The sequence below is a fragment of the Panthera pardus genome, unplaced genomic scaffold, assembly GCF_024362965.1.
Source record: "Panthera pardus isolate Hobbes unplaced genomic scaffold, ASM2436296v1 HiC_scaffold_3, whole genome shotgun sequence".
Taxonomy (NCBI): domain Eukaryota; kingdom Metazoa; phylum Chordata; class Mammalia; order Carnivora; family Felidae; genus Panthera; species Panthera pardus.
The window spans coordinates 26,337,291-26,364,760 of record NW_026526876.1 but is presented as its reverse complement, the minus strand read 5'-3'; the positions used below and the strand labels follow the sequence as shown (position 1 = coordinate 26,364,760).

The 27,470-nt window shown below is 39.9% G+C and overlaps 1 protein-coding gene across 5 annotated transcripts in view; it reads left to right on the top strand.

The window, feature by feature from the left end:
- HELZ (helicase with zinc finger) overlaps positions 1-27,470 on the top strand; it is a 159,765-nt gene that overhangs the window by 48,912 nt on the left and 83,383 nt on the right. For all 5 annotated transcript variants that reach the window (XM_019466466.2, XM_019466462.2, XM_019466464.2 and 2 more), the window contains 3 exons: positions 11,599-11,866; positions 23,506-23,839; positions 25,938-26,068. In XM_019466466.2, coding sequence (XP_019322011.2) covers positions 11,599-11,866; positions 23,506-23,839; positions 25,938-26,068 — 733 coding nt within the window. The remainder of the gene's footprint in view (positions 1-11,598; positions 11,867-23,505; positions 23,840-25,937; positions 26,069-27,470) is intronic.

The window sequence follows — 27,470 nt, the reverse complement described above, 5'->3', positions numbered from 1 at the left end:
AACTTGCTTTGAGCTTCCCCAAACTTGTCTGAGTAGACGATCAGGTCTGTTTGGGTCTCTTAGCTTGGTTTCTGTTTTTTGTTTTTTGTTTTTTGTTTTTTTTAATGTTTTATTCATTTTTGAGACAGCGACAGAGCATGAGCAGGGGAGGGGCAGAGAGAGAGCGAGACGCCCCTGAAGCAGGCTCCAGGCTCTGAGCCGTCAGCACAGAGCCCCACGCGGGGCTCGAACTCACAGACCGCGAGATCATGACCTGAGCCTAAGTCGGACGCTGAACCGACCGAGCCACCCAGGCGCCCCTAGGGTGCCTTTAATAGGATCTGCTCTGTGTTCCTGGGAAAGAGGTCCCTGGTTTCAACGTGTGAGCACCTGCAGAAGATGATAATTACTTTGCACGTTGTTACATTACTGCCTATTGCTAAATTTTATGCCGAGATCCAACAGGACAAGGAAGGGGCACATTACCCTGTATTTTCTTGGCTCTTGGTTGGATTTATAGGTGCTTTGTTTTATTTAGTGAGCACTAAATATTTATTTAAGAGGGACTTCATGTGAAACTTCCTATTGTATTGACTATAACTGACCCTATTGTGGAGGATGTTTTTTGCTCTGTAACCACAGTGTCCCATTTGTGAGACCTAAAGTCTGGTTCATGAGCAAATGCTAGCGTTTGATTTTTTGGATGCAGTGACAGGTGGAATCGTTCTGTCTCCTTTACTTTATCTGCTGGGAAGGTTAAAGCAACATTTGGGCCCAGATTGAACAGTTAGGCATTACCTTCTTGTGTGTGTGCCAGTGTCACCCAGACTTCCTTAGACCTCAGTTGAGGCTTATTTCTCACTTACTTTGATCTCTGTTACCTGTTTTTATTCTTTTGTATTTTGGATTTTCATCTTCTCCGTACTCTTTGGAATTAGAATATGTTAAATCCTGGGGCGCCTGGGTGGCTCAGTCGGTTGAGCTTCCGACTTCGGCTCAGGTCATGATATCACGGTCCGTGAGTTCGAGCCCCACGCCGGCCTCTGTGCTGACAGCTCAGAGCCTGGAGCCTGCTTCCGATTCTGTGTCTCCCTCTCTCTCTGCCCTTCCCCTGCTCATGCTCTGTCTCTCTCTGTCTTAAAAATAAATAAACATTAAAAAAAAAAAAAGATAGAATATGTTAAATCCGATAGCCAAGTAGATACAGTTGACAGAGTAAGAATACTTAATTTATATTTGCCGCTGTAGGAGTTCTTTGGCAGTCTTTTTCCTGCTAAGAGCCAGAGAGTGAATCCTTCAGGTGCTGCCGGGCAGATGGTGTTTGCTGGGACAGCGCTGCTCTGCGCTGTGATGATAAAGGAGCTAGAGACCATATGGAAGCGAAAGGGCATGACTGTGTTCCAGTCACACTTTATTTTCAAAAACTGCGGGCTGGAAGTAGCCTGCATGCTGTGGTTTGCCTGCCCCTGTACTAGTGAGTTGCTTTTAGAGACTAGAACTTGAGAACTATTAGGAGGTACCTTTTGTAAATCATGAAGAGAGACCACCACGTATTTCCCACTTGGAAGTATAATTTTCATAGAATGTTCTGGGCTTAAGTGTGGTGTGTGTGTGTGTGTGTGTGTGTGTGTGTGCGCGCGCGCGCGTGTGTGTGTACGTACGTGTACATACATATAGAAATATATTTTTTTTTTGTTTTTTTTTTTTTTTGAGAGCGAGAGAGAGGGAGGGAGGGGATGTGTGCATGGGGGAGGGGAAGAGGGAGAGGGAGAGAGAGAGAGAGAATCCCAGGCAGGCTCTATACCCAGTGCCGAGCCCGAAGCAGGGCTCCATCTGAGCCGAAATCAAGTTGGATGCTTAACTGACTGAGCCATCCAGGTGCCCCACATGTGGGTTATAATTTTATTTTATTTTATTTTATTTTATTTTATTTTATTTTATTTTATTTTATTTTATTTTATTTTTTTAATGTTTATTTATTTTTGAGACAGAGAGAGACAGAGCATGAGTGGGGGAGAGTCAGAGAGAGAGGGAGACACAGAATCTGAAGCAGGCTCCAGGCTCTGAGCTGTCAGCACAGAGCCCGACGCGGGGCTCAAACTCACGGACCGTGAGATCATGACCTGAGCCGAAGTCGGACGCTCAACCAACTGAGCCACCCAGGCGCCCCTGGGTTATATTTTAAAAGTTTGCTTTTAGATGGATGGTTTGTAACTCACAACTCATTTCCCCATAGAAATAATTTTTTAAAAACAAACAAACAAAAAAGTAAGTTTTTAAGGGTTGTCAAAAATCTGTACTAGTTAATGAAAGCCTATTTAATTCATTATATAAAATGTTACATGTCTGCATTAGGAAGAGAAAATGATGCTAATTAAGACTGATGCGGGAAGGAGGTGATGATGTAGATTTTAGGGCACCCTCTCACATGGGCTTGAGAGATTGAGGGTACTTTGACTACTTTTGCCTCAGGCATGTGTTACTTTTCTAGTGGGAGAAAAAGAGCAGTGAACACACTTCACAGTCAAATAGAATTGGATTTGAGTCTCAATTTTCTCATTACTTGTGTGACATTTCTGAACTTCATGTGTAAAATGGGGCTAGTAATATCTATTTCAGAGGATTATTGTGGGAACCAAAATAAGCATTGTATGGTTTCTGGCACATGGTAAGCACTTAGTAAATGGTAGCTATTGTTTTTACCATGAGCCATGGTTAGAATAACTTCTGACTTACAAATAGAATGAAGAAAGTAGGAAGAGAGAAAGAATTTATTTTAAAAAGTGTGGACCAGGGGCTCTAGGGTGCATGCAGGAAGAGGGGCTAAGAAGCCGAGATAAAGACCTGAGCCCTTAAAGCCACAGCACCTGAGAATCTTGACAAGAGAAGGCAAGAGAAGTTGGTGGAAGACAAGTTGTCCAAGATGACTGATATTTTAAGTGTGGTCACTGGAAGAAATAGAATTCCCTCCCTCCCTCCCTCCCTCCCTCCTTCCCTCCCTCCCTCCCTTCCTTCCTACCTACCTACCTACCTACTTACTTACCTACTTACCTAGCAAACTCTACCCCCAGTGTGGGGGGATTGAACTCACAACCCCAAGATGACGAGTCACATGTTCCACCAACTCAGCCATCCAGGCAGGCACCCCAGTGTTTCATTTCTTAAGTTTCTAAGATACTAGTTTGAAAATATAACGAATTTTGTATTCATTGAGGTATAGTAGATGGAATTAATACAGTCAAGGATATCCTCTGATTTGGAACTAATAAAATGCCTTCCCCCTTTGTTCTTTATATCTTTTTCTTTTTGCTGACCACTTTGCAGTTTGTTATCTTTGCTTATTTTGCTTTATAAAGTTTTACCTCTAAGCTGTTACGTTGTAGAAAATAATAAAAGTTAAGCATTTTCTTGAACTAACTTGGAAAACATTAAGGCAATTTCACATAGTGAAAATTTTCAAGGACAAGAAAAATAAATATAAAAGAGACCATTATAAAATGTATTTTCTGATAAGAGATTTTGAAATACTATAAACAGAAAAACTTAAAAGCTAGGTTTAGGCAAGCCAGGTGACGTTTGGCTGACTTTTTTTTTTTTTTTTTGGGTCCATTACTGAAATGAGCTGACCTGTTGTACTGATTTTTAGTTCTTTGGTATTTTCCCTACTCGTAAAATTGAGGTCATTCAATATCTTGACGCTTTTGTTAAGTTCTTAAGTTTTTATTGCATGACTGTGCTTGTTTCATTGTGACTGTGTACAGGACCTCAAAAGAATTTTGGAGAAATGAAAGCAGGATGTAAATAGTGTGTTTGTTTCCTGCTTCTGTCTTAGTGCTAGTTAGTGTTTTTGATTATTACAGCAGATGTTTGTCAGCAAAAAAAAATTGAGGGGAAAAGATTTATTTATGTGAAATCACAGTTTTATAAAAGATTCTCAAATAATAAAAATGTAAAAATGTCAGTTTCTTACTTGTATCTGTTCTGGCATATTGTGTGGATAACATTCAGAGACACTGAGAGCAAGAGAACTTCTTTGTTAAATTGGGGACAGACAGTGTTACATCCTGGCTGATTTTACCCCCAGCCTCAGCCAATTCACTATTTGATCTTCCTTATTCTAGAATTAGGAGAAAACCTTTCAGATTTAAGTTGGCCAAATGCGGTTGGGAATTGGGCGGTTGAATTAGATCTGAGCCTTATCATATTTCCGTATACTTTTGATAACAGTATAAATGATACCATAATATAATTTGGTTTCTGCACACACAAAGAAATGTAGTGATGGTATGAAACTAGAATTTGAATAGAAAATATCTTCAACACTTCTTCCATGTGATTGGCTGTTCATTGTTTAAGCAAGTTTTTGTCCTGAAATTAATGCTGGCAACATACATTTCTTTTCCATAAAGTTACATATTTGGACCATGCTGGACTGTGTTCTACTGAAATGAATAGGTGTTATGTTAATAATAGGTAAAGAATCCCATCTGAAAATATGTTTGGAAACGGTGCATGCTTTTTTTTTCCCTTAGAGATTCACAGTGCACCTCAGTAATTAAAGGCTCAGTGTCTGTCAAACTGATTTGATCCTGGAACTTAATTATATTAGTGCTTTACTCCTTGGAACTTAAAATCAAGTTACACAGCAGACATTTGCTTTTCTACTTCATCGTTCAGGATCAAATTAAAAATTCTACTTTAATTAATTCAGTTTGAACTGGGGGAAAATTCCCACATTTTTAAAAAATATTTTTATGATATGTAAAGCATTCAAACCTTTTCTATTTGCAGACCATGAATGAATTTTTTTCCCTCTAGTAGTCATATGGCAATTCTGCAAACTGTTAGGAAATAGGTATAACTTTAATAATTTTGCTGTTTTCAATTCTTTTCCCTTGTTGGTGAGGTTCAGGTTCAACAAGAGACACTGTATGCACTAAGAAATTTTGGGTTAAAGATGTGCCTCGTCTTGCTTTCTCTTTTTTTATAATGTTTATTTTTGAGAGAGAGAGAGAATGAGAATGAGAATGAGTGGGGGAGGGGTAGAGCGAGAGGGAGACAGAATCCAAAGCAGGCTCCAGGCTCCCGGCTCCCAGCTGTCAGCACAGAGTCAGACATGGGGCTTGAACCCACAAATTTTTGACGTCATGACCTGAGCCAAAGTCGGACGCTTAACTGACTGAACCACCCAGACACCCTAAGAGTTGTGCCTTTTAAAAATGTGTGGCAAAAGATATCTACAAAAGAACAAAATTAGTGAGTTGCCCTTTGCTTAGGAAACAAACTGTATTCATTATACACTTTACCCCACAGCTTTGATTAATGAAAAAAAAATTTTTTTAATGTTTCTTTTTGAGAGAGAGCGAGTGAGCATGAGCGAAGGAGTGGCAGAGGGACAGAGGATCTGAAGTGGGCTCTTTGTGACAGCAGCGGGCCAGATATGGGACATGAACCATGAGACCATGAGGTCATGAGATCATGACCTGAGCTCAAGTCTGAGTATCTGGAAGTTACATGTTGAAAATTATTTCTTATGTGTTTAATTTGAAAGCTTGATAGTATCCATTACTTTGAGTTTAGCAGTGTATGTTAACATTAACATCAAAATTTAGTGTGACTTAATTATCTCCAAATTCCAGGGTTGTTGGTAAATTAAGGGTATATAAAATATTTGATATTATGTGATCAGAAAAGTACTAGAAAAATAGATTTAAAAAATAATGCCTTTGTCAATAAAAAATACAATTGAATGGAAGCATGTAAATAGTGAGGCATTCCTATGCTGTTATTTCGCTGTTTTAACTTTTTAGTATCCTCTTTAAGAGGTGGAAAATTGGGATCGACAGTATGGGTAAACTAAGAGATGTTCATCTTGCTTCCATGTTGGCAGTTTTGGGGACGGGAATGATACTGAAATGAGTAGCCGAAATGGTGGTTTAGGATTACTTTCAGATTTGTAATTTTATTGTTAATTTGGGCAGTCCAGACTTGTAAAGGCGCCGACCAAAATGCTTCGTCAGGAAGAGCGTGGTGTGTCCGATTTCGGAACTGAGGCTCGTTTCATCTCCTTCTCTTCAACTCCTGGATAGATGGAGCTGTTGTAAATATGTTCCACACGTAGCATGCGTGTATCGTGTGCTGGTGCTGTGTCCACCCTTCTGCCAGGCACGCACAACACTGGATGTTTGTTCCTCCTTACCTTTCTTTAAATCTGCTCTCTGGGTTCTGTTAAGGATACTTTCCCAGTCTGCCATATTATATTCTTCATCAAACAAACCAACCCTTTGGACGCTTCGTTAGACTGGCAACCGTGTGGCCGAACGCCGAGGCCACCGCTGTCCTCAGTCACAGGGCCAGGGAGGTTGGGAAGCATATCTTGTGTCCGACTAGTTATTCCGACCTTGAACTCTGTGGAAGGAAGTAGCAGCTCTTCCCTTACGTTATCTTAAAGAAATTAGGTGCATTCTGATGACCTTTAATTTGTTTCTTGTGAATTTCCCTTAAAATATGTTTATAGCTTCTGCCTACCACATCTCCGGGTAACATTTATAGGTTTACAATTTCTGTCAGATTTGACAGATTGGAGATTCGTTATTCTAAGAGTTGGTTAATAAACTCTCCCTGTATGGTTTTGTGAGTATTGATCCTAACCTATTCACTTCTAGTCTTTCCGGAGTGTATTTCATTCCAGCCTATTCGAGGTTGAAGAGAAGTGCGTACCGGGGACGAGGTGGCTCAGCTGCCCTGAGTAGCATACGTGTGTGGTTTAGATGTTAGCAGGTGCTAACATGTGCTGGGGGAAGGCGGGGGGATGAGGCCCAGTGGTAGTCAGGTCCCCACGGGGACCTCCCCGCCCTCCTCCATTGAACAGCGACTCTGCAGACCTGCCAACTGTAAATTAGGTGGGAATTTGAATAGGCTTAATCAGCTGCTCATTGTAAGAGAGGATTGGAAGCAGACGCTTGTCTCAAGTTCAGATGAAGCAGGGAAAGAGAAGTGGTTTTGGCAAAATATGTCCTCGGTAGCCACTGGCCACGGTTCATTTTTGATGTCTGAGTTAACGACTGAGATCAGTAATTTGCAGACTTTCTGGTGTTGGCACACATGGATTTTTTTTTTTTTAAGTTTTCTTTTTGCTGTTCCCCCAGCTCTCCCTTCTGTACTGTGGTTTCTTGTTTCTTTGTTTTATCTTATTAAAAAAAATTTTTTTTTAATGTTTATTTTTGAGAGAGAGAGACAGACAGAGTGTGAGAAGGGGAAGGGGAGAGAGAGAGACACACACACAGAATCTGAAGCAGGCTCCAGGCTCTGAGCCACCAGCACCGAGCCTGACGCGGGGGTTGGAACTCACAAAACCTGAGCCAAAGCCAGACGCCCAACCTACTGAGCCACCCAGGCACCCCTGTTTTATTTTTTTTAATATTTATTTATTTTGAGAGAGAGAGCGAGCGAGCAGGGGAAGGGCAGAAATAGAGGGAGAGAGAGAGAATCCCAAGCAGGCTCCGCACTGTCAGTGCAGAGCCTGATGCGGGGCTTGAACTCACATGAGCTGTGAGGTCATGACCTGAGCCAAAATCAAGAGTCAGACGCTTAACCAACTGAGCCATTTAGGCGCCCCTTAACAATTCTATACTTTGCTCAGTTGTTCATCATGATACATGCACTCATAATCCCTTTCACCTATATAACTCATCCGCCCCCCCCCCCCCCCACTCCCCTCCGGAAACCATTCGTTTATTCTTTGTGTTTGAGTCAGAGTTTTTCTGTTTTAATTAATTTTTTTTAATGTTTATTTATTTTTGAGAGGAGAGAGAGAGAGAGAGAGAGAGAGAGAGGGAGACACAGCATCCGAGGCAGGCTCCTGGTTCTAAGCTGTTAGCACAGAGCCCAACTCAGGGCTCAAACTCACGAGCCGTGAGATCATGTGCTGAAGTCGGACACTTAACCGACTGAGCCACCCAGGCGCCCCTAGCTTTTTAATTTAAATCCAAGTTAGTTAGCGTATAGTGTAATAATGATTTCAAGAATAGAATTTAGTGATGCATCACTTACATGTAACAGCCCGTGCGCCTCCCAACGAGTGCCTTCCTTAATGTCCGTCCTCCATTTAGCCCATCCCCACAACGTAGCCCCCCCCCCGTTTAAGTTTAAGTTTATTTATTTTTTTAACGTTTATTTATTTTTGAGACAGAGAGAGACAAAGCATGAACGGGGGAGGGTCAGAGAGAGGGAGACACAGAATCTGAAACAGGCTCCAGGCTCTGAGCTGTCAGCACAGAGCCTGACGCGGGGCTTGAACTCACGGACCGCGAGATCATGACCTGAGCCGAAGTCGGCCGCCCAACCGACTGAGCCACCCAGGCGCTCCAAGTTTATTTATTTTGAGAGAGAGTGGAGAAGGGGCAGAAAGAGGGAGACAGAGAATCCCAAGTAGGTTCCCCTCTGTCAGGGTGGAGCCTGACATGAGACTTGAACCCACAAACCATGAGATCATGACCTACGCTGAAATCAAGAGTTGGACACTGAACCGACTAAGCCACCCAGATGCCCCTCCTGTACTGTGTTTATAGTCATTTAAAGAAACCACAGTGGAATAAAATTTAAAGTGTTTGGAAATTGTTTGGAAATTGTGCTACCTGCTGAAGACACTAATTTTAACAATTTCATAAAACCAGGCTGGCAGTCATGGCACTATATAGACGCGAAAAACAAATACTGTTTCTCATGCCAGTTTTCCCAGAATGACTTTCTGTATAATTTGCTTTGCACATTAAATAGGTGAACAAAAATCTTTTTAAATGGAAAGCTCTATTGTTTCAGGTTTTTACTATCCCAGTTACATAAATATTGGTTGGGAAGAATTAGTGACTGTTTGTTTATTTTTATTTTATTTTATTTATTTTTTTAATTTTTTTTTTTAACGTTTATTTATTTTTGAGACAGAGAGAGACAGAGCATGAACGGGGGAGGGTCAGAGAGAGGGAGACACAGAATCTGAAACAGGCTCCAGGCTCTGAGCTGTCAGCACAGAGCCCGACGTGGGGCTCGAACTCACGGACCGCGAGATCATGACCTGAGCTGAAGTTGGCCGCTTAACCGACTGAGCCACCCAGGCGCCCCTTGTTTATTTTTATTTTAAAGGGAGAGTGAGAGTGCACGAGCAGGGGAGAAGGGTAGAGAGAGAGGAAGGGAATGCACAAGCAGACTCCATGCTCAGCACCGAGCCCGTCATGGGGCTCGATCCCACAACCCTGGGACCATGACCTGAGCCAGGTTCAAGAGTCAGGCGCTCAACTGACTGAGCATCCAGATGCCCCAATTAGTGACTTTTTAAAGAATGTGAACATAATATTGATCTAGGCATAGTCTAATTGAATTTCTTATTTAAATAAAACTATGAAATATAACTCTCCTACTTCCAAAGAAGAGACATCCTTTTATTATATATTACAGAGATTCTTTGATATTATGTAGACTTTTTTTTTTTTTCATTTTCATTTCTTTTCATGTTTATTTTTGAGAGAGAGACCGAGTGTGAGTGGGGGTGGGGCAGAGAGCGAGGGAGACACAGAATCCGAAGCAGGCTCCAGGCTCTGAGCTGTCAGCACAGAGCCCAATGCAGGGTTCGAACTCACGAGGTGTGAGATCATGACCTGAGCCAAAGTTGGACGCTTAACCGACTCAGCCACCCAGGCACCCCTAGTTTTTTTGTATTTTTAAAGAGTTGGTTATTTGGTTTGTCACTATACTATTGCTGTTTCTCTTGACTTTTGAATTAAGAGAAAAAATTATGTACATCCTTGTTATTTTGATAATGTTTGTCATCTGACTTTTAGTGATGGTATAATCTGCTTTAGAAATGTTGGAGTGTGTGTAATTTAAATATTTTTTGTAGCTATGATTTAATGAATGAAAAGGCACGGCCCAATTTAGGATGATTGAGGCAGAAAATCTTGTTACTTTATGAAACTTATCCTTTCGAAGCTATTGCAAAGCCAGTCCATCCTTGCCTAATCCAGAGTATTATAAGAATGCAGACCAGCCTTATACCTTGATGATTATAGGCGTATTTGTTTCTCCATTGGAGAAATAGTAGAACTGGCATGTAAAAATTCCTTTTCAAGGACAAAGGCTAGAAATTAGGGCCTTTCCTTTTTTAATTTTTTGAAACGTTTAAATTAGGGCCTTTGCATTTGAATCTTTAATAAGACATTAGGATAAACTATTTTCTAGTATTGAGAATGTCTTTTGGGTGACTATACTTAGGTGTTTATAATTTATATGTAACATTTAAATGTAGGCAAATCTCTCACTAAGCATTACATGGCAATTATGCATTGTTCTCTCATTGTAAAGATAGTACAGGGTAACTTATTTTTGTACTTTGGACACTTAACTCATCTCTGTTTAAACTTTTTATTATTTCTTCCCCAAATTGTAACCTGAGTTGTGAAGCCATCTTTTCAATTACATTACGTTAAAACTGGATATCAGCCTAATGAGTCAGTCAAGCAACTCCCCCCCCCCCCCCCCCCCCCCGCCTTGGTTAAGTTTCATATTTATAGGTCTATGTATGCTCCACCCAATAGAAAAGTAGTATGTCCTGCAAATAGAGCAAGTCTACCCAGCACTCAGAATTCATGTTCTGGGGGCGCCTGGGTGGCTCAGTTGGTTGAGTGACCGACTTTGGCTCAGGTCATGATCTCGCAGTTCGTGAGTTCGAGCCCCACGTCGGACTCTGTGTTGACAACTCGGAGCCTGGAGCCTGCTTCTGACCCTGTGTCTCTGTCTCTCTCTGCTCCTCCCCCACTCACGCTCTGTCTCTGTCTCAGAAATAAATAAACATTAAAAAAAAAATTAAAAAAATAAAAAAAGAATTCATGTTCCGATATATTTCACCCTGTGCTGGTACTGTCCTACCTTTTTTTTTTTCAGAGATGTCAGAACTTGAACAGTCATTCATTTTGACATTGTGCCCTACTTACAGTATAATTTAACTGAGACTGAACTGTATTTTTCTGATAGGGCATTTGAATGGCACATTGTATCACATTTCAACGAGGAATTAGCAGTGTTTTTACATGAGTATTTTCTAAAAGATTTTTGTTTGTCATAAATTGGCTTTCAGAGAGTTTCACTGTGCTTTACCACATACGAAAAGATTAACCTTTCATAGTGTTCTGATCGTCTTTTTTCTATAATGGGCAGGTGTTGTTAGTAGGAGGAGAAAAGTGTTTATCATCCAATAGGTTTTATCTTATGAGGAATTTATTGTATTTTCTTCTTGCAGTTCAGATTTCTTTGGACTAAAGAGTTAAGTTCTAAATGTTAATCTGCATTTTAAAATGTTAATAGCTATTTCTGGTATGTCTTAGCCTGGTGTTAAAAAGGAGGCATTTTTTTTTTTTTTTTTTCTTTTACAGGGGTTCCTATTTATGTTCTTTTGTTAACCTAGACAACACATTTCTGATATGGGAAAAATTCTTTGTTAGATGGGTTTTTGGATTGTTTTTAAGAATTGATAGCTCAAGCATATAAAATGCTCCTACCAAAATGTGTAATGTATTTGAAAATTTTAATGTTGTGTTCTTTATAAATGTGTTTTTTGTTTCCATTTAGATCTTGAATACCTGATGCATGCAAAACAACAGCTAGTAACCACAGCTAAGCGTTGGGATTCTTCTTCTAAGACTATTATAGATTTTGAACCTAATGAAACTACTGATTTGGAGAAGAGCCTTCTTATCAGATACCAAATTCCTCTCTCTGCTGACCAGCTGTTTACCCAGTCGGTTTTAGACAAATCATTGACCAAGACCAACTATCAGTCACGGCTGCATGACCTTCTTTATATTGAGGAGATAGCCCAGTATAAAGAAGTCAGCAAGTAAGTTACTTTAGGAATCCTTTTTTTTTTTTTTAATGGTATTTTTCATTTTTAAATGAAAATGGAGGTTTGCCAAAGTGAAGACAGGTAGTAAAGATTGTTATTCAGTAGCTGTCTTTCTGTGCCGTGTCCTGTTCATCTCGGCATCCCTAGTGTTTAGTATATATTTCATTTGCATAAGACTCTGCCACGTACTAGGTGTGTAAACATGTGGTCCCTGCTGTACCGGAGGTTTCTGTTAATGGTAGTCAGAGCGAGCATTCAGTAAATATTGGTTGAATAAATGTACAGAAACTGAAGGAGACTGCTACATATCTTGGAATGCAATTTTAAGAATGAAATGATTTAAATCTTCAGGGAAACTATTTGATAATAATGAAATACCTCTATAGCCACTTATAAAAGCTTTAACATATTTTGCATTTTATCCATATGCCACAAGTTAAGTCCAAGCATAAATCCCAAAGCTTATTTGAATCATTATAGGAAAAGTAATCCTAGAAATTAAAGTTTGAATGAAGGCAGATATTAATGAAATGGTTGGTATGTTTGGTAGTAGCATTCCACTTTTTAGATGAAATGGGAACAAGCTTTAAACAGTGAACCACAGTTATGATACATGAGTATATTTTTGTAAGCAGTTTTCCCTTTGAATATAGCCTAACCAATCTATTTTTTTTCCGGGCTGCCTTATTGGTACCTTAACATTAATTATTAATAGATACTGAAGCCTTACTAAGGTATATATTTAGAAAAGGAAAAGTAATAACTTAAAGATACCTTGTGTTACTCTATTTATAGATTAAATATGATCTGACTTTTGGAACAGATCTAATTTCAAATTACATGCATGTAAAATTTACAAAGTCAGAGTGTATTTTTTGTTACTCTTAAGACTTTAAATCATGGCTGGGGTGCCTGGGTGGCTCAGTTGATTAAGCATCCAACTCTTGATATTGGCTCAGGGTGTGATCTCACGGTTCCTGGGATCAAGCCTTGCACGATTGGGCTTCATATGGAGCATGGAACCTGCTTGGGATTCCCTCTCTACCTCTCTCTCTGTCTTCCCCTCCCCCAATAAATAAATAAACATAAAAGAAAAAAAGACTTTAAATCATGGCCATTGATGGGCTCTTACAAGACTTTTTTTCTTCTTTTTTTTAATCTTTATTTATTTTTGAGAGAGCAGGTATGAGTGGGGGATGGCAGAGAGGTAGGGAGACAGAGGATCCCAAGCAGGCTCTGCACTGTCAGCACAGACCTCGATGCGGGGGTCGAACTGATGAAACATGAAATCATGACCTGAGCTGAAATCAAGAGTAGGTTGTTTAATCAACTGGGCCACCCAGGTGTCCCTCTTACAAGACTTTCACTGACTGTCTGTATACAGTTCTAATGAAATAGTCACTTATTAAATAACAAGGACAGTGGCTTGTAACATGTATATTCACATTATTACTATGCATATATGTTATTTACATGGTCATAGATTCCTTTTCCTTAGTAAAGAACACTTTGATAAAATCATAAAGTTTGGGATGGAATAGCTTATTTTTTATTAAAAGAATTTTTTTAACATTTATTCATTTTTGAGAGATAGAGCATGAGCAGGGGAGGGGCAGAGAAGGAGGGGAAGATACTGAATCCGAAGCAGGTGCCAGGCTCTGAGCTGTCAGCACAGAGCCCTGCCCAGTATGGGGCTTGAACCCACAAATTATGAGATCATGATCTGAGCTGACTGAGCCCAGGCCCCTGTTAATTTTATTTTAGAGAGAGAGAGAGAATGCGCGAATGAGGGAGAGGGGCACAGGGAGAAAGAGAGAGAATCTCAAGCAGGTTCCACACTCAGCGTGGAGCCTGATGTGGGGCTTGATCCCATGACCCTGGGATCACCACCCGAGTGGAAATCAAGAGTCAGTTGCTCAACCGACTGAGCCACCCAGGTGCCCCGGGATGAAGTAGAGTTTAGAAGCTTACCAGAATCTTAAGAGACTATTTTGGAGTACCATAATAGAAATTCAGAAAAAATTATTTGTTTAATATTCAGGTTTAAAAATCATTCCATATACATTATCTCAGAACTTGTAACTAAAGACCAATAAACTTGTGGATTATTACACTAAAAATAATTTTTTTTAAATGGAAATTTGATTAGATAAAAGAATAAACCCTACAAAATTGTGGAGGTCAGATTCTGATCAAGAAACTAAGTGGATGAAAGTTCACTCTGAGAGCACCTTGCAGAGGCTTCTAAAACCCATAGAAGAGAGGCTTGAAAATATCTGCAACATGAAGTGAACACTGGTGGCAAACTAAGTTGGTATATTTCTGGAGGAAAGTTACTTATCTGGCAGTTTGTTTTTATTTTATTGTATTATTCTTATTTTTTAATTTTAATATGAAGTTTATTGTCAGATTGATTTTCATACAACACCCAGTGCTCATCCCAAAAGGTGCCCTCCTCAATGCCCGTCACCCACCCTCTCCTCCCTCCCACCCCCCATCAACCCTCAGTTTGTTCTCAGTTTTTAAGAGTCTCTTATGTTTTGGCTCCCTCCCTCTCTAACCTTTTTTTTTTTTTTTCCTTCCTCTCCCCCATGGGTTTCTGTTAAGTATCTCAGGATCCACATAAGAGTGAAAACATATGGTATCTGTCTTTCTCTCTATGACTTATTTCACTTAGCATCACACTCTCCAGTTCCATCCATGTTGCTATAAAAGGCCCTATTTCATTCTTTCTCATTGCCACGTAGTACTCCATTGTGTATGTAAACCACAATTTCTTTATCCATTCATCAGTTGATGGACATTTAGGCTCTTTCCATAATCTGGCTATTGTCGAGAGCGCTGCTATCAACATTGGGGTACAGGTGCCCCTATGCATCAGCACCCCTGGATCCCTTGGGTAAATTCCTAGCAGTGCTGTTGCTGGGTCATAGGGTAGATCTGGTTTTTGGCAGTTTGTTTTAAAGGTCTTTAAAAGGTTTGGTCCTTTTGGTGTAGTAATTATGAGGGGTCATCCTGAAGAAAGAATAGGAGATTCTTAAATTAAAGATGCTTGTAAACAAATGTCTTTCAAGGGCAGTGAAGAGCATGTTAAGTAACTTAACAGCCATGCGCTCTGAAACTGCAGTAGCTCTCCCTTGTCCGCAGTTCACTTTCTGACGTTCCGCTCACTGTGGTCAGCTGTGGTCCCGTTGATGATCCTGCTTGAGATGCATCATCAGGTCAGCGATAGCCTGATGCTACGACACTATGCTTGTGTCACCTCACTTCATTTCACTTCGCCTCACTCACTTCATGTCATCACCTAGGCCCCTGATCATCTCACACCATCACAAGAAGCATGAGTGCAGTACAATCAGATAGTTTGAGGGAGGTACCCCATGCACACAGCTTTTATTACAGTATATTGTTGTGACTGTTACATGATTAGCTATTGTTAATCTTTTACTACGTGAACATATAAAATTTTATCATAGGTGTGTATGTGTAGGGAAAAACAGGGTGTGTGTAGGGTTTGGCGCTATTCATGGCTTCGAGCAGTTGCTAGGGGGCTTGGGACATATGTGCTGGAGATAAGGGGGGGACTACTGTATTGAAAGTATGTTCTCGAAGAATTTTTGAATCAGTAAATATGCTCATGATACAATATAAAGGGGAAGATATGTTACTTATGAAAGCAGCCACTGCAGTTCTGATTTTGTATGCACACACACATATATGAATATATTTGTGTATAAAAATACTGAAGAGTTAAAGCAAAGTGTTCTGGCTGGTGAAATTACAAGTGAGTTTTATGTTCTGATGTGGTTCTCTCTATTTTTGAAATGTTGTGCCATGACCTCCTATTACTACTATACTAAGAAAAAAGCAAAGAAATGGGAAGGAAGCTAGAATGATGTCAGTTGCAGCTCTTGATGATCAAGGTGTAAAATCGCCCTCAGGTCTGACAAGAAAGATTGTAGTTAAGACAGAATGTAGACAACGTGGTAAGACCGCGGTAAGACTGTATACAGTAGTCTTTTTTGTAGGAACATCTGAGCTTTCTCTTTTTTTAGTCTTAAAAATTAGATCTTTTTTTTTTTTTTTAATTTTTTAATGTTTATTTATTTCTGAGACAGAGACAGAGCATGAGTGGGGGAGGGATAGAGAGAGAGAGGGGGACACAGAATCCGAAGCAGGCTCCAGGCTCTGAGCTGTCAGCACAGAGCCCGACGCGGGGCTCGAACTCACAGACCGCGAGATCGTGACCTGAGCCGAAGCCGGACGCTCAGCCGACTGAGCCACCCAGCCGCCCCCCCCCAAAATTAGATCTTTAAAACAGTTATTGACTCAGATAGCGATGTTTACAACCTGAATGTAAGTCTGTAGGGTCACTTTTTATGTGTTACGTACGCTAACTGCACAAGAGTTTGAAGGATCTTAAAGACAGAGATGAGAATTTATTGCTACATGTCTAATGTGACAAGTAGGTAGTTACTGAGTCAGAGAATTCTGGAAAATTTTCAGTGATTCTCTCACCCACAGGTAACCCTGGATGTGAGGGCTGGTAAATTACACTTCTGAATTTGACAGGCTTGTAACATTTTGTGAAGTACAGCATAGCAGTGGTACACATACAAAGAAGCAAATCCTACTAGTAGACGGAGTTCTCAGCGGGTATCTGTAAGCAGATGGACAAGGGCCACATAACAGACATAAACTGAAGGATTTTCAAGAATCTTTGAGAAAGTTTTGTGTATGGTGCTTCCAAAAGCTTATTTTCTGTTTTTTCCTTCTTTCCCCTTTAAACGTAACATTTATTTATGTTTTCACGTTGCCTTGAATTTAATTCACATTTTGATAATTCTTTCAGCACAAATAACATGACAGATATATTTAAAAAATGGATTTGGGGGAGGTCTCTATGCGGCTACTAAACTCTGTTGTAGCATAGGTTATCAGCACACCTTTTCTGTAAAGGGCCAGCAAGTCAATATTAAAGGCTTTGTGGACTTCATACAGTCTTTGTTGCGTAGCTTCTCTGTTTTGTTTTTTGTAAATCGTTCTTAGTCAAGGGCTCTCCAGAAAACAGGTTGAAGGTTGGATTTGATCCTTGGGCCATGCTCTAGTGTGTCTGATTGGGTCATTTTACTTGTCTGTTCAATCAGTACCAGTCATCAAAGCAAACCCAAGTCACCGTTAGAATGGTGAAGAATGTTTTATTGTGAATTGAGACTCCCCTTAAAGCCAGAACACAATGGTTTGGGTAAATAGACTCCCTCTAAATACCCTGGATGTGTATTGATGGTAATAATTTGTATTCGGTATGCACAGGAACGTGCCTCTTTAGATGTAGTCAGACCTAGCACACGATGGATAGAATATTTCCTAAGGTCACCGAGAATATATTGGTCGTTTGCGAACTTTGACAGTTTAAGCAGAATAGTGCTAATCGTGAAAGCAGTGTCGAGGGACTTCACACCGATAGTGTACGTTTTAATCGTAAAGATTGGACTATACTTTTACATGGTCGCCTTAACATTCCTTCCTGGAAAAAGGATTGAATGAAGCCTCTCAAAATTAGACAGGGTATATTTTGGCTTGCGTTTGGATGTAGTAATCAGGTTTATCTTTCTATTTTCTTTACTTTAAAGAAAGGGATGGTTTTTCAAAGCAGTCCAGAAATTAAGATTTCTTTTAATGTTAAGTTTTAGTGTGAGTTGTGTGGAGGTGGTAAGGATAATACTTCATTTCAGTTAAGTTTTGGAAAATGCTTCTGAGTTCTTGCAAGATTAAAAACAATGTATTTCAGCTCCGTGTTGATATGCGTTCATTGAGTTATGATTCTGCCTTGAAGTGGAATCCACTTGATTCTTAGATAAACATTTTCAAAAGAAATTGGCTTCGGCTAACGTAATTGTGCCCATTAAAGTGTGTGCGGGCCCAGCCTGATCAGGTTGTTGTGGCTTCTCGGTGCTGGCAGCTGGCGCGACAGGCCTGGTGTGTGGACGCACATTTCATCGTTCAGATGGATGAGGCGAGGCGCCTGTTGGGTTCGCCTCAGCAAACCCAGGTATTGGCTTATTACCTTGGTTGATTCTTGTTATCATTCATTTAGTCAGAAATCGTGTAAAGTGAAATTCTCTGTAGAGCATTGAAATTCTTTTAAAGACAGAGAACTGTTCTTTTCAGCCGTTTCTTTTCAAGAGAGAGAACGGTTGCTAAGATTGATCGAGCCGTATTTCTTGTAGCTAGGTATGATGTGAAATTGGTCAAAATTTGCATGCCTGCTATTCTGCCATTTCGCAAAAGGCGAGGAAGTATGTGAGCTTTAAGGCGGATTTCAAAATGTGGCAAGCATTAATGGCAAGATGGGTTTTCTTTTTATTAAGAAATATCTTTTTAAATTGTAGGACATATTTTGTTTTTAAGGTGTTTCTGAATTATTCAATCTTAAAAATACGTTATTTTAAATACCTAAGAAAGCTTACTATCGTAAGTTCATCAAAATACATTTTATTAAAATAATAAACCCATTTTTGATATTTTATTTAATTTTATTTTTAAATGTTTTTTGTTTTTGTTTTTTTTTGAGAGTGAGCACAAGTGGGGGAAGGGCAGAGAGAGGGGGACAGAGGATCCGAATCGGGCTCCATGCTGACAGCAGAGACTATGATGCGGGGCTCGAACTCATGAACCCTGAGATCATGACCTGAGGCAAAGTCGGAAGCTTAACCGATTGAGCCACCCAGGTGCCCCTAGCCTGTTAATCTTTTAGAAAATTAAATCTTACTAGCTGTAACTTCTACTAGAAAGTCTATGTCGGTATCTTGAACATATGATGTACCTTCTGTGGGAAGAGCTATATTTCTTAGTACTTTTATTTTCCAGGGCCTCTACCTCAGGAGTTTTGTTGCAAGGCACAACTACATGTCAGAAGAGGATTCTCTTACTGCTTTAAAACTGAGATGAATTTTTCATGCTTGCTGAATCGTGATCAGGTGTTTTGGGATGGCAGATTCTATAATAGATACAACAGGAAAATTTTAATAATTTCTAGAATTTGTTAGGGAGTAATATAAAGTAGTTGAAATGAGAATATGTTGCCTGGAAAAAAATCAGATTATGACAAAAATGTAAAATTAACGAACAAAATTTATTGGGTATTCTAAGTGTTAGGTTCCAAACTTGCCACTGCTGATTTTAAGGCAAACACCTTATGTTTCCTTTTCCCTCAGAAGTTTGTTATCCATGAAACTAATATAACACTGTATGTTAACTAACTGGAATTAAAATAAAAACTCTAAAAAAAGTTTGTAATATGGGCGCCTGGGTGGCTCAGTCAGTTAAGCATCTGACTTTGGCTCAGGTCATGATCTCACGGTTCTTGAGTTCGAGCCCCGCGTTGGGCTCTGTGCTGACAGCTCAGAGCCTGGAGCCTGCTTCGCATTCTGTGTCTCCCTCTCTCTCTCTGCCCGTCCCCAGCTCACACTGTCTCTATCTCTCCCTGTCAAAAAAAAAAATTAATTAAAATAAAAAAAAATTTGTAATCCAGTAGTGGAGACAGATCTATAAATATAGGGTTATAATACAGTGTAATAAGCACTGTGATACAGGAATGTTCAAGGGCCCCACAGGAGAGCATCTATCCTACATTAGTGAGGAGGAGGAGGATAGTCAAGTCAGGGAGGGAATCAAGTCTGCTTTTGGGAACCAGGTGGTATTTAAGCTGAATTGGGGGGAAAAAACGGTAATATTGTCAGATGAAGAAATAGAACAAAGGTATTTTTTAGAAAGAATAGGGTATGAGAATAAGAGCAGAGCATCTTGGGGGAAGTTGCAAGCTGGTCATCATAGCTGTGGACAGCACGTGTGGGGTTGGTGGGGGGGCTGTGAGAGAGAAAGGTGTTTAAACCTTATCCTCAGTTGGGCGCCTGTGTGGCTCAGTCGGTTAAGCAGCCAACTTCGGCTCAGGTCAGGATCTCCCTGTTCACAACTTCGAGCCCCACATCAGACTCTGTGCTGACAACTCAGAGCCTGGAGCCTGCTTCGGATTCTGTGTCTCCTTCTCCCTCTGCCCTTCCCCCGCTCACGCTCTGTCTCTGCCTCAAAAATAAACATTAAAAAAACAAAACAAAACAGCAAAGAAACCTTACTTTAGAGCCAGAGGAAGCTGCTTATCATCAGACTTAAAATTTTGCAAAGTTGTTCTGGTGGTGGTTTGGAGTATAGATTTGCAACAAGAAGTCACTTGAGTTTGTTATAGTTACCGAAGTTCAAAATGTTATGATACAGGTGGATTAGGAGGAAGAGGAACCAACAGAGCTTGGTGAATATATGATGGGGGGAATGAAGGATGAGGACAGATCCAAGTCGAGGATAACCTGGTTTCTGGCTGGGACACCTAGGTGGCTGATAGTGCCATTGCCTAAGATGCCTGACCCATGGAAAGACTGGTTTGGAGTGACAGGGGAGGAGGTCAGATGGTGATTCTCTTTTGCTTGTACCGAGTTTGAGGAGCATATTAGCGAAGGTATCTAATTGGCAGCTGAGTTGATACCTCTGAGCCTCTGAGATCTCTGAGAGATCTCAGTTGATACCTCTGAGATCTAGGAGGGGGTGACCTCCCCTGACGAGCACCTACACAGTAAGAAGAGGGCAGGGTGAACTTGCACATGGTGGCCAGTGCTTGGGGGGAAAATAGAGGAGCTGCTAGAAAGGTAAGCAGAAAACTAGGACAGTATGACTTTGTGGAAGTCCGTGAAAGAGGGAGTTTCAAGAAGGTGAAAGTGGTTGCCACCTGTAAACCAACCAGTCAGAAAACTGTGTATCAACTTTGGCGTCAGGAAGTCCATTTGTGAGTGAAGAATGCACTGTAAGAAATTTCTTTTCTCAGAAAACTTTTAATGACTCTGAATCTCACGTGTGTGGAGTAAAAAGGAAAGGAAAATTTTAACTTCACTTGAAAAAGCATGAATCAACCATGGTTTCCTGTTCTTTTTTCTTTTAATGTTTATTTTTGAGAGAGAGAGGGACACACACACACAGCGCGCGAGCAGGGATGGGCAGAGAGAGAGGGAGACACAGAATCCGAAGCAGGTTCCAGGATCTGAGCTGTCAGCGCAGAGCCTGACTCCAGGTTCGAACCCATGAACCGTGAGATCATGACCTGAGCTGAAGTCAGACACTTAACCGACTGAGCCACCCAGGTGGCCCCCTGCCTTTAATGTCTATTTATTTTCGTGTGAGAGAGAGACAGACAGAGCATGAGCAGTGGAGGGGCAGAGAGAGGGAGACAGAATCTGAAGCAGGCTCCAAGCTCTGAGCTGTCAGCACAGAGCCCAACGTGGGACTCGAACTCTGGGTCCAACGTGGGACTCTCGAACCGTGAGATCATGACCTGAGCGAAGCCAGATGCTCAACCCACTAGCCACCCAGGCGCCTCGCTGTTCTATTTTCAAGCATATGTTTTGTTAATAAAAAGAAAAAAAGGACAGGTGAACATAGATTTTATGTAAACTAGAGAGTGTAGTATACTTTTATTTTTATTTTAGGACTGATTTTTATGTGAATCTTAGTGCACGCTCTAGTCTTGAAGGAGCCAAATGTAACTGGTTAACATACAAATTGTATTTCTTTAAGTTATCACCCTACTTTTCTAGTTTGCATCTAGTGAAATATGTGTAGAGAATGAGAAAAATATAATGTAATTTTTAATAATTCCACACATGCACATGGCAAATTCTGCTAGAATTCATTTGTTATTCATATAAAGCCACATTTTTGAATACTAACTTTAGTATGTAGTTACGTATGTTTGTGTAGTCTTATGTGTTCTATTTAAAAAAAATTTTTTTTTAATGTTTTTATTTACTTTTGAAGGAGAGAGAGAGCATGAGCAGGGGAGGAGCAGAGAGAGAGGGAGACATAGAATTTGAAGCAGACTCCAGGCTCTGAGCTGTCAGCACAGAGCCCGACGCGGGGCTGGAACTCATGGACTGTGAGATCATGACCTGAGCCGAAGTCGGATGTTAACTGACTGAGCCAGCCAGCCTCCCCTTATGTTTTTTATTTTTAAATTACTATTGGAACTTGTAAACTCCTATTATTTATTACATGCACAAATAGCTATTCATATGTGTTATTTTTCTTAAAGATTTCTCTAACAATATTTCTATTCCCTTTTACTTTGGAACTTTATGTAAATGGATATTCAAATTTTTAAAATAATTTTTTAACATTTATTCATTTTTGAGAGACAGAACATGAGTGGGGGAGTGGCAGAGAGAGAGAGGGAGAGAAAGAATCCAAAGCAGGCTCCGGGCTCTGAGCTGTCAGCACAGAGCCTGATGCGGGGCCCGAACCCACGAACCGGGAGATCACGATCTGAGCCAAAGTCAGACGTTAAGTGACTGAGCCAGCCAGGCGGCCCACTATTTAAATTTTTAATACGGTGTTTTAATTAGATTTGTTTTCCTAATATTGTAAGCAGATGTTTCCATTAAGGAGATGTTCAATATTTTTAAAAAGTTTCTGTTTCCTTTTTTCCTTAAGAATTTATAAGACATTCTCGGCATCGTGTATTCAAAAGAAGATTTGAAAAGAAAACAGTTCAGCAGTACCATTAAAAAGTAGCCTTTTCCAAAAATGGATGTATAGATTTTAGAACAATTTTTTTATTCACATATTTTAAACTTTCCTAAGAATAAGTAGAAAATGTCCTTCCCTCTTTTGCTGCTTTGTCTTCTCTCTCACAGCGCTGTTTCAAAATGGCAAGGGAGGAAGCTGTCAGTTCAGATCTTTCTTTCAGTTATTTCTTGACCATGTAGATCTTGATTCCCTGCCCTTATTTGACACACATATTCTCTCTCACGCTCACGTGCACACGTGGGAGTGCAAGCGAGTGCGCTCGCCGTTGTGTAATAAGCTAGGCTTTACCCTCTCCTCCCAGAATTCCTGCCTGACAACTGTCTCAATGTGGTCATGAACAGAAAGTTTCTTCTGGATTGTATTTGTTAATAGCACTGAAAGAAAAAAAGTCCATTGTAGTTTCCACATAGCACATTTCTTACTGGCTTTAGGTCATTTTAGTTTCAGTGGTCCCTATGGTATGTTTAAGCAGATTTTCATATTAATATAAAATACTTCATTTTATTAAAATATAGTTAGCGTTATCTTAAATGTTCAGGTGTTAAGAATGTTCGTATTCTTCAACTAAGTACGTGCCTTTATGTAACTTGGGTGAGAGTTCATTCGCTTAAAGAAAGTTTTGTTTCCAGCACGGATTAAAGGCAGATAAGTAGTATATGTATATAATTTGTAGCTTGATGGAGTGGAATTGATAATGATGAAGTTTTACGTTTTTGTATGTTTAAATTTGATTTATTCTACTCTTTTAGTTTTTATGTTTTTGATATATTCAATATCAAAAATATTGAAATTTGAATTTCAATATTCAAATTATTATTTGAATTATTGAATTAATTAATTATTTATTATTATAATATAATATATATTTATAATATATATAAAATATATATTTATATATACACATATAATTAATATAATAATTAATTATTAATTAATTATTGAATTAAATATTCGATCAAGTTGAAATTTGAAATATTCAAACTCCTTTTCTACTTATGCTTTAGGTTCAACCTTAAAGTGCAATTGCAGATTCTAGCAAGCTTCATGCTCACGGGAGTTTCTGGAGGCGCAAAGTATGCTCAGAATGGACAACTTTTTGGTCGCTTTAAGCTTACTGAAACACTTTCTGAAGATACTTTGGCTGGACGGCTGGTGATGACCAAAGTCAATGCTGTTTATTTATTACCAGTCCCTAAAGAGAAGTTAGTACAGACCCAGGGAACCAAAGAGAAGGTTTATGAAGCTACTATTGAAGAGAAAACAAAAGAATATATATTTTTAAGGATATCCAGGGAATGCTGTGAAGAACTTAATCTTCGGCCTGATTATGACACACAGGTGTGTTTCGATGTGGGGCAACTTAATTGTGGTTTTCTTAGTGTCCTTGTTTTCATTCCTCTGCCGTAATGAGAAGTGCAGTTGACTTTGAAGCGTTATAGTGGCGGGTGGAGAATTGGACCTTAAAACCAATCGTCTTTATCTAAGTAACATCTACATGTTCCAGTCTTATACAAGGCCAAACTTTCTGATTGGAGTTTTGTTTTATTTTATATGTTTTTTTAAGTTTATTTATTTTGAGAGAGAGAGGGAGAGAAAGAGAAAGAGAGAGAGAGAGAGAGAGAGAGAGAATCCCAAGCAAGCTTCACACTGTCATCGTGTAGCCCAACGTGGGCTTCAGCTTATGAACCGTGAGATCGTGGCCTGCGTGGAAATCAAGTGTTGGACGCTTAATCGACTGAGCCATCCAGGCACCCTGAATTGTATTTTATGTATTTCTTTTTTTTTTTTTTAATGGATATTTTATTTTTAAGTAATCTCTACACCCAGTTTGGGGCTCGAACTCACAACCCCCAAGATCAAGAGTTACACGCTCTACCAACTAAGCCAGCCAGGCAACCCTGGAATTTTAAATCAGCAGAAGAACAAATTAAAGGAAGCTAAGCTACATCCAGGGACAGTTCTCACCTGAGGTGGTTCATATTCTCTTCTCTGTATGGTTTTTTTGGTGAACGTGTGTTCACTCTGCCCTAGTTAACCAGAAAGCTAATCATTCACTCATTCATTTGTTCATTTTTTTTTTATGTAAGTAGGCTCCATGCCTAGTGTGGAACCCAACACGGGGCTTGAACTCAAGAGTTTGATATCAGGACCTGAGCTGAGGTGAAGAGTCCGATGCTTAACCGCCTGAGCCACCCGGGCGCCCCTCTTTTTTAAAATTTTCTTTCTTGGGGCGCCTGGGTGACGCAGTCGGTTAAGTGTCCGACTTCAGCCAGGTCACGATCTCGCGGTCCGTGAGTTCGAGCCCCGCGTCAGGCTCTGGGCTGATGGCTCGGAGCCTGGAGCCTGTTTCCCATTCTGTGTCTCCCTCTCTCTCTGCCCCTCCCCCGTTCATGCTCTGTCTCTCTCTGTCCCAAAAATAAATAAAAAACGTTGGAAAAAAAAATTTAAAATTTTCTTTCTTTGTTTCCTTTTCCTTTTTATTTATTTAAATTTTTTTTTTTTTTTTTTTTTTTTTTTTTTTTTTACATTTACATTTACATTTACTTATTTATGAGAGACAGAGAGAGAGCGCAAGCAGGGGAGGGGCAGAGAGAGGAGGAGACCCAGAATCCGAAGTAGGCTCCAGGCTCTGAGTTGTCAGCATGGAGCCAAACGCGGCATGAACCATGAGATCACGACCTGAGCCGAGGTCGGATGCTCAACTGACTGAGCCACTCAAGCACCCCCTTTTTCTTTTAAAACATAAAATTTGGTGCATGTTGTTTATTTGTAGTAAATTGATAGTGTCCTATGCTTGGTTTTTATCACTTGAAAGCTGATATTTCACATATGTTCTACTGATTTTTGTTTTTTAAACTTTTTTTTAATGTTTTATTTATTTTTGAGAGAGACAGAGAGAGTGAGAGCAGGGGAGAGGCAGAGGGAGACACAGAATCCAGAGCAGGCTCCAGGCTCTAGGCTCTGAGCTGTCAGTACGGAGCCTGATGCGGGGCTCAAACTCCCAAAGAGATCGTGACCTGAGCCAAAGTCGGACGCTTAACCGACTGAGCCACCCAGGCGCCCCTATGTTCTACTGATTTTATCAAATATGTTATTAATAGGAATATGGTGGAATCAGATAACCTTTATTTAGATATGAAGTAATTCACAAGCACTTCACTTTAGAGGTTAAAATGAGGTTAATAATGATATATACATCATTGGTACTACTAAATGAGATCATTTATGTAAAGTGCATAGTAAAGCAAATATTAGCCGTAATAATTTATTAAAGTCTCATTACATTTAAAAAAATCTCTAAACTTGGCTTCCCTTTAAAGGTTATCTCCACAAAGTTTTCTAGCAAGCAAGGTGCAAGTATTGATGTTTGTGTTAATGGTTGTTTGTTTGTGTTAATGTGTTTTTGGTTGTTTTTTAATTTTATTTTGTGTTTCAGGTTGAACTTCAGTTTCAATTAAATCGGTTACCCCTCTGTGAAATGCATTATGCGCTAGACAGGATCAAGGACAATGGGGTTTTGTTTCCAGACATCACTATGACTCCAACCATACCTTGGAGTCCCAACAGGTATAAAAAAGGAGATGCCTCCTTAAAGGAAGTTATGTTAATCTTATGTTGAACATCTGTATCAAATAATGTCAATATAGTTTTATAAGAGAATTTGCTATAATCTCCAGGCGCCGTGTTTTAGTTGAGAAAGGAGAGTAAAAGAGCCCTTAGAAGGAAACATTTGGGATTGGTCATGTATTTTCTTCACTTTTTCTCAGTGTCTAAATGAGTTCTATCATTTTTCTCAACAACCTTAATTTGACAGAATGCCAAGCAATTCAGGAATATTTTTGAGTAGAAGTTGAATGGGAAAATTAGGACTTTTTAAAAAGTGGTTCAAGCGTTAATTTAAAATGATTTTTTCATATAGGAGGCATTTTTATAATGTAAGAAAATGGAGAAAGTATCACAGAAGATAGTATTTCTGAAACTGCTCTCAGGTTAATGGTTGTATAAATATTTTCCTGCTTAAATTCACTTTGGTGCATCTTCACGAGTATCTTTTTATTTACTTATTTTGAGAGAGAGAGAGAGAGAGAGAGAGAAAGAACTAAAGGAGCAAGAGAGAGGCAGAGAGAGAATCTCAAGCAGGCTCTGCACCATTAGCGTGGAGCCCGATGCAGGACTCAAACTCATGAACCGTGAGATCATGACCTGCGCCAAAAGCAAGAGTTGAATGCTTAACCAACTGAGCCACCTGGGTGCCCCTTCGTAAATATCTTTATAGCAATAGTTCTAATTTGTTTCCATACGAACAGTGACAGACGTATGACTGCATCTTTCTCTTCGTCCTTTTCCTTGGATTTTTATCCTCCTGGCCCCTGCTGATGCCCTATTCATTCTACCTTTCTTTCCCTTCTCTTTTTTAATCTCAGTGGCTCTCCACAATAGAAGTGTATTTATTTACTACTCATGTCAATCCAGTCATGGTTGGGCAGCCCGGTTCCATCACTGATGGAGGATCTGGTATCTTCAGTACATGGTTTCCAAGGTTTCACCCTGCATGTTGACATCCAGCTGACAGGCAGGGAAAGAATGAGCACAGGATCATGTGGGACATTTTTATGGGCCAGGCCTAGAAGTGGCATATCTCTCTTCCCCTCACGTTCCATTTCTTTTGATTCTAAAAACAGAACAAAGCACACCATGCCTCACAACACACACACAAAATTATTTCTCCCTTGTTTTGCTTACCTTCACTATCCCTTTCCCATTCTTTTTTTTTACTGCCAGAATTCTCAAGCAGGAGTAGTTTACATGTTTCTGCTATTCTTATATACTTATCCTGTGATCTCTGGTTTTCCCTTCCTCACTCTCCTGAAAGTAATCAGTGATCCACTAATTGTAACAATCCAGTCTTCTCAATTCCCATTTGATTCATCTTTTCTCTACCCTTCCCCCTCCATCCATTCCTACAGTC